At 42.0% G+C, this 10,056-nt stretch overlaps 1 protein-coding gene across 1 annotated transcript; it reads right to left on the bottom strand.

Annotated features, from left to right (window-relative positions):
* Window positions 1–5,767: 5,767 nt before the first annotated feature.
* On the bottom strand, window positions 5,768–8,162 carry SYCE3 (synaptonemal complex central element protein 3; the record flags this gene model as incomplete). Its single annotated transcript, XM_082268451.1, has 2 exons — window positions 5,768–6,038; window positions 8,054–8,162. The coding sequence occupies 2 exons, from the start codon at window positions 8,160–8,162 to the stop codon at window positions 5,881–5,883; spliced, it is 267 nt and encodes an 88-aa protein (XP_082124577.1). The 3' UTR covers window positions 5,768–5,880.
* Between the last annotated feature and the right edge of the window lie 1,894 nt (window positions 8,163–10,056).

Here is a 10,056-nt window from a genome sequence, read left to right as displayed (position 1 = left end):
GGGGTGTACTCGCTTTTGTTGCCAGTGGTTTAGACATTAATGGCTGAGTGTTGAGTTATTTTGAGGGGACAGCAAATTTACACTGTTATACAGGCTGTACACTCACTACTTTACATTGTAGCAAAATGTAATTTCTTCAGTGTTGTCACATGAAAAAGTATAATAAAATATCTACAAAAATGTGAGGGATGTACTCACTTTTGTGAGATACTGTATCCTGCAAAATATTCTGTACAAGAATCCCTATTTTTATGCAAAAGTTTGCTAGAAAGTTGTAAAGTTCTATAAGAGAGGGTTAATTCAGAATCTTCAGTGTTAAACATTTGATAACACCCCTTTAACACCTTATGTGTTTTAACTATATACTGTATGCAGCACCCTCCTAGGTAGGTGATAGGATTTAGATAACTTAGAATGAGTTGTGTTTTACATAGGTAAATTTAGTTGCCACACTGTAGTCAGTAATTGATTTGATAGGCAAAACCATATTTGGCTCACAGGTATCAGTAAAACTGCAAAAAATAGTTAGGTCTGCTCAGTGTGTTCAGCTGCTGCAAATCTGGCCTATAGCTTCCTCGGTAGTACAAACATAAAAGGAATAGTATTACGTTAATGAAAAAATTTAAAAACGCAGTGCTAAAATAAAAATATATATGTAACGCTGAGTGCACGGTCCCTGCTTCTGGACCGGAGCGCTCGCGGCGTTCGTTCCAGATCCACTCACCTGTGCCCGCTCCGGCTCCCTCCTCCACTCCCCGGTCACGTGGTTCCCGGCGCGCGCGCCCCTGCACCATAGGGCGCGCGCACGCCGGCTGTTTGAAATTTAAGGGGCCAGTGCACCAGTAATTGGTGCCTGGTCCAAACCTCCCTTCCTGTTTCCTGTGTCCTGCTTCCTGTTTCCTGTTTCTTATATAAGTGACCTGCCCCTTCCTGCCCTTGCCGGATCTTTGTTGCCTTGTTGCCTTAGTGAAAGCGTTATTTGTGTTATCCCTTGCCTGTTGCCGAACCCTTTGCTAACGACTACCGCCTCTGAACCTGTGCTGCCTGCCCTGACCTTTGCTACGTCTGACTACGCCTCTGCCTGTCCCTTTGGTACTACGCCTATATCAGCAGTTGGTGAGGTTGAGCCGCTACCAGAGGGCACGACCTGGTAGTTACCGCCGCAGCAAGCCTATCCCGCCTTGCGGCAGGCTCTGGTGAAAACCAGTAACTACTTGGAACCGATCCTCCGGTACGGTCCACGCCAATCCCTCACTGACACAGCGGATCCACTCCCTGCACCGCTCCTGCTTTCAGTCCGGACACTGACAATATATATCTATATATATATATATATATATATATATATACAGTGCCTTGCGAAAGTATTCGGCCCCTTGAACTTTGCAACCTTTTGCCACATTTCAGGCTTCAAACATAAAGATATAAAACTGTAATTTTTTGTGAAGAATCAACAACAAGTGGGACACAATCATGAAGTGGAACGAAATTTATTGGATATTTCAAACTTTGCTAACAAATAAAAAACTGAAAAATTGGGCGTGCAAAATTATTCAGCCCCTTTACTTTCAGTGCAGCAAACTCTCTCCAGAAGTTCAGTGAGGACCTCTGAATGATCCAATGTTGACGTAAATGACTAATTATGATAAATAGAATCCACCTGTGTGTAATCAAGTCTCCGTATAAATGCACCTGCACTGTGATAGTCTCAGAGATCCGTTTAAAGCGCAGAGAGCATCATGAAGAACAAGGGACACAATAGGCAGGTCTGAGATACTGTTGTGGAGAAGTTTAAAGCCGGATTTGGATACAAAAAGATTTCCCAAGCTTTAAACATCCCAAGGAGCACAGTGCAAGCGATAATATTGAAATGGGAGGAGTATCAGACCACTGCAAATCTACGAAGACCTGGCCGTCCCTCTAAACTTTCAGCTCATACAAGGAGAAGACTGATCAGAGATGCAGCCAAGAAGCCCATGATCACTCTGGATGAACTGCAGAGATCTACAGCTGAGGTGGGAGACTCCATCCATAGGACAACAATCAGTCGTATACTGCACAAACCTGGCCTTTATAGAAGAGTGGCAAGAAGAAAGCCATTTCTTAAAGATAAAAGTGTTGTTTAAAGTTTGCCACAAGCCACCTGGGAGACACACCAAACGTGGAAGAAGGTGCTCTGGTCAGATATAACCAAATTCAAACTTTTTGGCAACAATGCAAAACATTATGTTTGTCGTAAAAGCAACACAGCTCATCACCCTGAACACACCATCCCCACTGTCAAACATGGTGGTGGCAGCATCATGGTTTGGGCCTGCTTTTCTTCAGCAGGGACAGGGAAGATGGTTAAAAATGATGGGAAGATGGATGGAGCCAAATACAGGACCATTCTGGAAGAAAACCTGATGGAGTCTGCAAAAGACCTGAGACTGGGACAGAGATTTGTCTTCCAACAAGACAATGATCCAAAACATAAAGCAAAATCTACAATGGAATGGTTCACAAATAAACATATCCAGGTGTTAGAATGGCCAAGTCAAAGTCCAGAACTGAATCCAATCGAGGATCTGTGGAAAGAACTGAAAACTGCTGTTCACAAACGCTCTCCATCCAACCTCACTGAGCTCGAGCTGTTTTGCAAGGAGGAATGGGCAAAAATTTCAGTCTCTCGATGTGCAAAACTGATAGAGACATACCCCAAGCGACTTACAGCTGTAATCGCAGCAAAATGTGGCGCTACAAAGTATTAACTTAAGGGGGCTGAATAATTTTGCACGCCCAATTTTTCAGTTTTTTATTTGTTAAAAAAGTTTGAAATATCCAATAAATTTCATTCCACTACTTCATGATTGTGTCCCACTTGTTGATTCTTCACAAAAAATTACAGTTTTATATCTTTATGTTTGAAGCCTGAAATGTGGCAAAAGGTCGCAAAGTTCAAGGGGGCTGAATACTTTCGCAAGGCACTGTATATATATATATATATATATATATATATATATAGTGATCACATATACACACTCATGAAAAATCAAAAAACAATCAAAACAATAAAGTTCATGTTAAAAAGTCCACAGAATCACAACAAAAAACTCCAAATAAGGTCCACATTCCAAAGAGGTGCTTAAGTGAAAGTGCTTGGAAATTTGTATAGAGACAAAGATGTCCAGATACCAGTAGTCACCAATGTGACAAGCCCACCACCAGGATTAAAGGTATTGCGCTTACCAGAAGCTGTGGATCCAGGTACCATACAGTAAATGGGTCATACATGCAGGGATAATTGGCAACGACTTAGAGATTCCAATCGCTCAGGAAACTTCATATGGATATCCACAATGAATCACCCCTGTTCTGATGGGAATGGACTTCACCTTAGATGGACCGTATCTCCTGGTTTAGGCTTTGGCTACAACATGTGTCAATTAATCTAGGGGTTCCATTCAATACATTTTCACAGATCCAGCTTCATCAAAGGAGAGGGAAATTAGGCCTCAGAAACATCAGCTGCCACCTTCTGAAATCCACTGGGCGCTTCTTCTTCTACTGCTGGAGATCTATCTGGTACCACATGAAGGTTTCGCTTGGAAGTTGGATTGAGGATACCAGCTGTCTTTGGGACTTGTGAGTACAGACACTTTGGATATCTTGAGGACCTATCTGCTTTAGCTACCCCTCTTGTACTACATAGTTGGCTATGGGTCTGTTTAGTGGGAACACCGGCTGGTGTCCTGAAGAGCTTTGTCCACCTAAACTCCTTCTTAAAGGAACTCTGCTCTTGTGGCTCTAACTGCTACTACTAAGCTGAACTCTACTGATAAAAGAGACACTTCACATAGCGTAAAACCACCCAAAAAAAGGAATTTATTAATTCTATGCACCCACAAACATCCAGAAGTAACACTACACAGCATATCACATGGTACAGCAACATGGAATTCCAGCATCAAAGATGGCCACTGTTCCTTGGCACATGCTCAGTATAAATCAAAGGATTATTTTTCATTACTATTTATTTTTATCCTGAAGAATATGTAAGTCCCCAGTTGTACGTAGTTTTTGTTTTTGGAGTATCCCACCATTACCCTCCACCCTATCTAAGTTCTCCAAAAATAAAAACCACAAAAAAACATCCCCTAGACTGGTTATTGAAGAAACGTGGGAATGAGCCTATATGTCTGACTGTGGAGCAAAACCTGTGGGGAAGACCTGGACAGTAATCCTGTGGCTCCTACGGGAGTAGTGCTACATGTATATTTGTATAGGGTATTTGGATTTAGGCATGGACAAATATCCATTTCTATTGCATTGTGCAAGTCAGGAAATGCCTGGCGCGCTATGGTTCATGAGGTCACGAAGAGCTGGACATGACTAAACGACTGAACAACAACAACAATACTAGTTCTTCAATTCCCTCTCTTTCTGGGCTCTGCCTCTCTCCCTGTGCTGTTATAAAAGGGGGGAGGGCTCAGGATCTGCATGGGAAGAACACAGAGACAAGACATTAAGGTGTAATCTCCAGCTGCTTTACAGAGAGGGCTCTGCTCCAGCTCCAGCCACATGAGAACAGAAGCAAGAGGCTCACAGAAGAAGGTGGAACCCTTTACAGCCAGCAGCCACCCAGGAGCTCCCTGAGTCTCTCCTGCCACAGCATGGACTTGTGCCAAGTAATGGACTTTCACCTTTGCAAGATATGCCTGGGCAGTCACACTGTAGAGTAGCTAGTTAGGGATGGATGCATTGAACTGTTTTTGCACTTAACCTTTTCTGCTGAAGAAATTTCAGTAAGTTTTAACTGTTTCCTGAGCCTGATCTGAAGTCACTAAAGGGATGCATGAGTGTCCAATGGCAGATACACTACACTACTTTGGGTCAGTAATGCACATATGGGGTGAAGCAGGTCAGTTGCAAGGGATTAACTCAGCAAAGCAAGAGTAAAGCCATTGCTAATGGGTAACCAAGGCAAATTCAAGACACAAAACAACCATTCATTAGATGTGGTACCTGATAGGGTGATAGGTCCTCCGGTAGTGAGGAGGTCAGAGTTCTTGCTACCTCAGCAGCAGCCCATCCCCCATGGCAACCCGGAGCAGGATTGCGTTACGGAGATCTATGGCTTAGACACGTGGTGCAGAAAGGACAGAGTCAAGTGAGAGCATGTATGAGGTCTGCGCTAGGTACTCAGCGGAACCCTGTTCTGTTACTGGGAGTGAGGTAACAGAGGTATGCTGGACTGCTGGAGTGGACGCAGACTCAGAACATCCCTCCTAATGCAAACATGCAAGTTACTGTGTGTATTTTAATTGCTGCACACAGTGAAGGCTCATCTCTAAGTCTCTAAGGGAACTGACTCAAACATTCTTCACATGACTGCAGTCTCCACCTGGTCCTGGTCATTGATGAGCATGCTCTGCGCAAAAAACTCAGTGGATTGTGCACTGCAGCTTTCTGCCTAAAACAAATCTGCCTGAATGTTTCCTGCCTCAGCTTCTTCCAGTTTATGGACTATGCCGTTTCCTGAAGATTGGTTCATCCTGAAGGTAGCCATTTCTTAGAAAGTGCCTAGAGCATGACACTGGAGCTCCACAAAAAGCCACTGTAATGGACTGGTCACACTCATATTAATATTGATGAATATTTCTATCTATCTAGGTAAAGGGGTCTTTATTCATGTATAAAAAGGTTAATATAGAGTAGCAGACAAATTCATGACTAGTCAAGCTATTTTATTTACTTTTAGCTTTCTGTAGTGGCATATTGTCAAGTGTGTAAACTTTGAAACAATTGAATGAATTTTACATGCCTTTAAATCATAGATTTGCTAAATATAAATTATGCATTTTAGAGAAAAAAACAGGTATTGTTGTTCCAGCATTCTGACTAGGATTCTTGCTTGGCTTCCTCTAGCATCTCCTTCCAGCTTTTATCCACCTCGGCCAGGCACTTCTGAAAAGCTTCATTGAGTCTCTTCAGTTGTTCATCCAGGGTGGGATTGCTGCGTGTAGTCACCATGTCATAAGCCATCCATGTAGCATCAACTAATAGTAAGCACAAGATGCACATTGGTTTATTCAGTTCTATTTACAACATGAAGTACATGTTTTTGGTAAATTCAATTTTACAATATGCAAAAATAGAGTTCCATTTCTTTTATCAATAAAAGGATAGTTTTTGCCAGACTGTATTTAAAGAAAATTTGTCAATAAGAAAAAATGCTTTCGTATGCAGCAATTCACTGTTAAAAGAGTAACTCCACTTTTGCTGAATACAAAACATTCCCCTCTGGGTGTTCCATGTACTGTACATTGCAAGGATTTAAACAAACTTTGTTGCAGATTCCTACCTTTTTTGTTATTATGAAGAAATGGCTGTTTTTTTGTCTGTGTCCATGTTCCGAGTGAATCTGTGTGGGAGTGGTTTTGTAGTTATCAGTCAGGTGTTGCACCTGCAGGGCCCTAATGAGGAAAGTTGCAGGATCTGCATCCCTTTGGATGTGAGTTCCTTTTGGGAATATCTCTCCAAAAATTATCAACACGGTTTAGAAAAAGCAATGTTAAGAGGTCACAACTCTACTGCGGCATCTCCACAGGTTTTAAGAACAGTGCCAGAGATTTAAAGGCACCTTTACCAAAAAACTGCCAATGCAAATAAGGGATGTGAATGAAAACAAGGTGTGTAGCTTTGACCAAAACAGCTATAGGTATAGGCCATTTACGTAAGCCTGACTGGATAACTCCCAGGATGTTGCTAAGAGAGGCCCAACTATTATTGTTTCTTTCTCTGATTCAAACCCATCTCACATGTGCTTTCTCTTCCCTGATACAGTAGCGAACTCAGCATATACATCTGGCAAACAATCTCCATTGTCTGGAACCACACAGATGGAAGTGACGCCAGCAAGCTCTGGTGAGGCTTGCTGGCATCACTTCCATTTGTATGGTTCGGACCGCGAAACGCATATTGTTTTGCTGGATGCATGTGCGCATACAGTTTGTGTAATGCGAGCATTTTTATATCGTGTGTAGTTTTTTGTATGTTTTTAATTATATTTTTCTAAATGGAATTACGCTATGGGATGTTGCCTGGCCTATATTTTCCTGTACATGTACGTATGTTGGAGTACTGATGATATAGAGGAAACTTGGCCCATCCAAATTAGAACAACAGGGAAAGTTAAAGGAGAAGCTGTTTGGTCTTATGCAAAGCATTGATTTTACGTGGCTCTGGTAAGTGGGTAAACAAAGGAGGGGAGCACAAAGTATAGCACTTGAAGCACATAATTAATGAATTTTGAAGCACTGAGCACCTTTTTTGAAGCATATGAACTTTATATATTTATTTAGTTTATATGAACTTATTCACAAGCATGCAGCACTTTTTTATGTATCATATCTCATTATGTGATCTTTTGCATATGAATTTATGTGAGCAGTTTACATAATTGGAGTGAGGTCACAGATCACTTTATTATTACAGTATTTTATGAGTTCATTTGAGTGCTTTTTTTTTAGATGTAGAGCCCCACTCCCTTATAAAAATAGTTTGTTGGAAACTCTCTGGTGTGTGATATCCTTCCCTCTTTTAAATGAGAAGAGAATAATAACTGATGATATAGGTACCACTGGACAAATTGCAAAGTAGATTGTGGTGGACCACAACACTTTCTTAAGTGAGTAGATCTCAGCTGGTCCATTGTTTTCCTGGGAAATATCTGCTCATCTATGACCAATAGGGGTAGTGAAGTAACAGATGCAAAGGTGCCACCATCCAAGTTGCAAGATGGAGTGCACTGTGTGCTGTACTTTCCAGGACAAGAAAAACGTCCTTCTGCTCAAGTGAACTAGAGTTCTAAGACAAGGTAAGAAGTCAGTGAACATTCTTTAGAAATATTGCATAAAGATTTAATATTGGCCCAGATATTACAAGTATCTGATGAAGGTAATAATACACTGCTCCACAATTACTTTCAATGATTACTTTCTGTGTTAAGTAATGGCATTCAATGATTATCTTTCGAGCATGGAACATGACCCACTTAACTTATACATCTTACCTGATACCTTCTCCATTTGCTCTAACAACTGTTCCAGATCCTTATTCAGATCTTGCAGCATCTTTAACACATCTTCACTCCTTGGCTTCTCAGATTCTGGATCAGCCATCTAGTAGAAAGACATATTTGAAAATCCTGCATTTTGATTTACTAAAGACTGGAATGAAGCAGTTCCATGGGATTTTGTTTCATGTATTATAATTTTGATTAAAAATTTTCAAATAAAAATACAGTATATGTGAAAATAGTAAACCCCCCTCCATTGCGGGGGTTACGTTCCGGACCCAGCCGCGAAAAGTGAAAATCCGCGAAATAGAAAAACCCAATTAAAATTAGTGTTGAGCGAACACGGACTGTATTATTCGTGTTCGTACCGAATAATTGGATTTTTTGTACCCGAACACGGACACGGACACTTTACTGTATGTTCGGGTAAAAATCCGTGTTCGGTCGTTTTATTTCCGGGTTTTGCATGCTTTGGCGCTCTTTTCATGGCGGGCTTTCAACAGCCAATCAACAATCGTTTAACTGGTGTGCCTTAAGCCATCCCAGCCATGCCTGCAAATGTCTCAGTAGCTGTGATTGGCCGTCTGAAGCATGTGACCAAGTCTTTATAAGTTCGAGGCAGCCGCAGCGGCGTCATTATGCTGCTTAGATTCAGGGACAGAGCACACATCAACGTGCTGGCTGCTGATTAGGGAAAGATAGGCAGGAAAAAAACATTTGTGTCCGGATAGAATTGAGGGACAGGTCGGAGTGTTTAGGCAGGGCGAGTTGTAGGCATTTTAGGGATAGAGTCTGCTGAATTATATAGGGTCAGTGTCTTCTACAAACTACAATCGATATTGCTGTGTGGGGGGTGGGGTGAATCTGCACTCAATCCTGATCTACGATCTCTTCTCAATCCTGTTAGGGACAGAGTCTGCTGAATTTTAGGGAAACTGTGTTCTACAAACTACAATCGATATTGCTGTGTGGGGGGTGGGGTGAATCTGCACTCAATCCTGATCTACGATCTCTTCTCAATCCTGTTAGGGACAGAGTCTGCTGAATTTTAGGGAAACTGTGTTCTACAAACTACAATCGATATTGCTGTGTGGGGGGTGGGGTGAATCTGCACTCAATCCTGATCTACGATCTCTTCTCAATCCTGTTAGGGACAGAGTCTGCTGAATTTTAGGGAAACTGTGTTCTACAAACTACAATCGATATTGCTGTGTGGTGTGGGATTGGAGATAGGCAGGTGTCAGTGATCCACATCCATTTTTCTGTGTGTGAGCTGCAGTGAACACAATCTTTTTGGGCTGCAGTGAACACAATCTTTTTGGGCTGCAGTGAACACAATCTTTTTGGGCTGCAGTGAACACAATCTTTTTGGGCTGCAGTGAACACAATCTTTTTGGGGTGCAGTGAACAAAATCTTTTTGGGGTGCAGTGAACACAATCCTTTTTGGTGTGCAGTGAACACAATCTTTGTGGGGTGCAGTGAACAAAATCCTTTGTGGGGTGCAGTGAACACAATCTTTTTGGGGTGCAGTGAACAAAATCCTTTTTGGGGTGCAGTGAACAACATCCTTTTTGGGGTGCAGTGAACACAATCTTTTTGGGGTGCAGTGAACAAAATCCTTTGTGGGGTGCAGTGAACACAATCTTTTTGGGGTGCAGTGAACACAATCTTTTTGGGGTGGAGTGAAAAACATCCTTTTTGGGGTGCAGTGAACAAAATCCTTTTTGGGGTGCAGTGAACAAAATCATTTTTGGGGTGCAGTGAACACAATCTTTTTGGGGTGCAGTGAACACAATCTTTGTGGGGTGCAGTGAACACAATCTTTTTGGGGTGGAGTGAACAACATCCTTTTTGGGGTGCAGTGAACAAAATCCTTTTTGGGGTGCAGTGAACAACATCCTTTTTGGGGTGCAGTGAATACAATCTTTTTGGGGTGCAGTGAACACAATCTTTGTGGGGTACAGTGAACAGAATCTTTGTGGGGTGCAGTGAACAC

The sequence above is a fragment of the Pelophylax lessonae genome (assembly GCF_965119305.1).
Source record: "Pelophylax lessonae genome assembly, chromosome: 9".
Lineage (NCBI taxonomy): Eukaryota > Metazoa > Chordata > Amphibia > Anura > Ranidae > Pelophylax > Pelophylax lessonae.
This window is presented reverse-complemented; position numbering and strand designations above follow the sequence as displayed.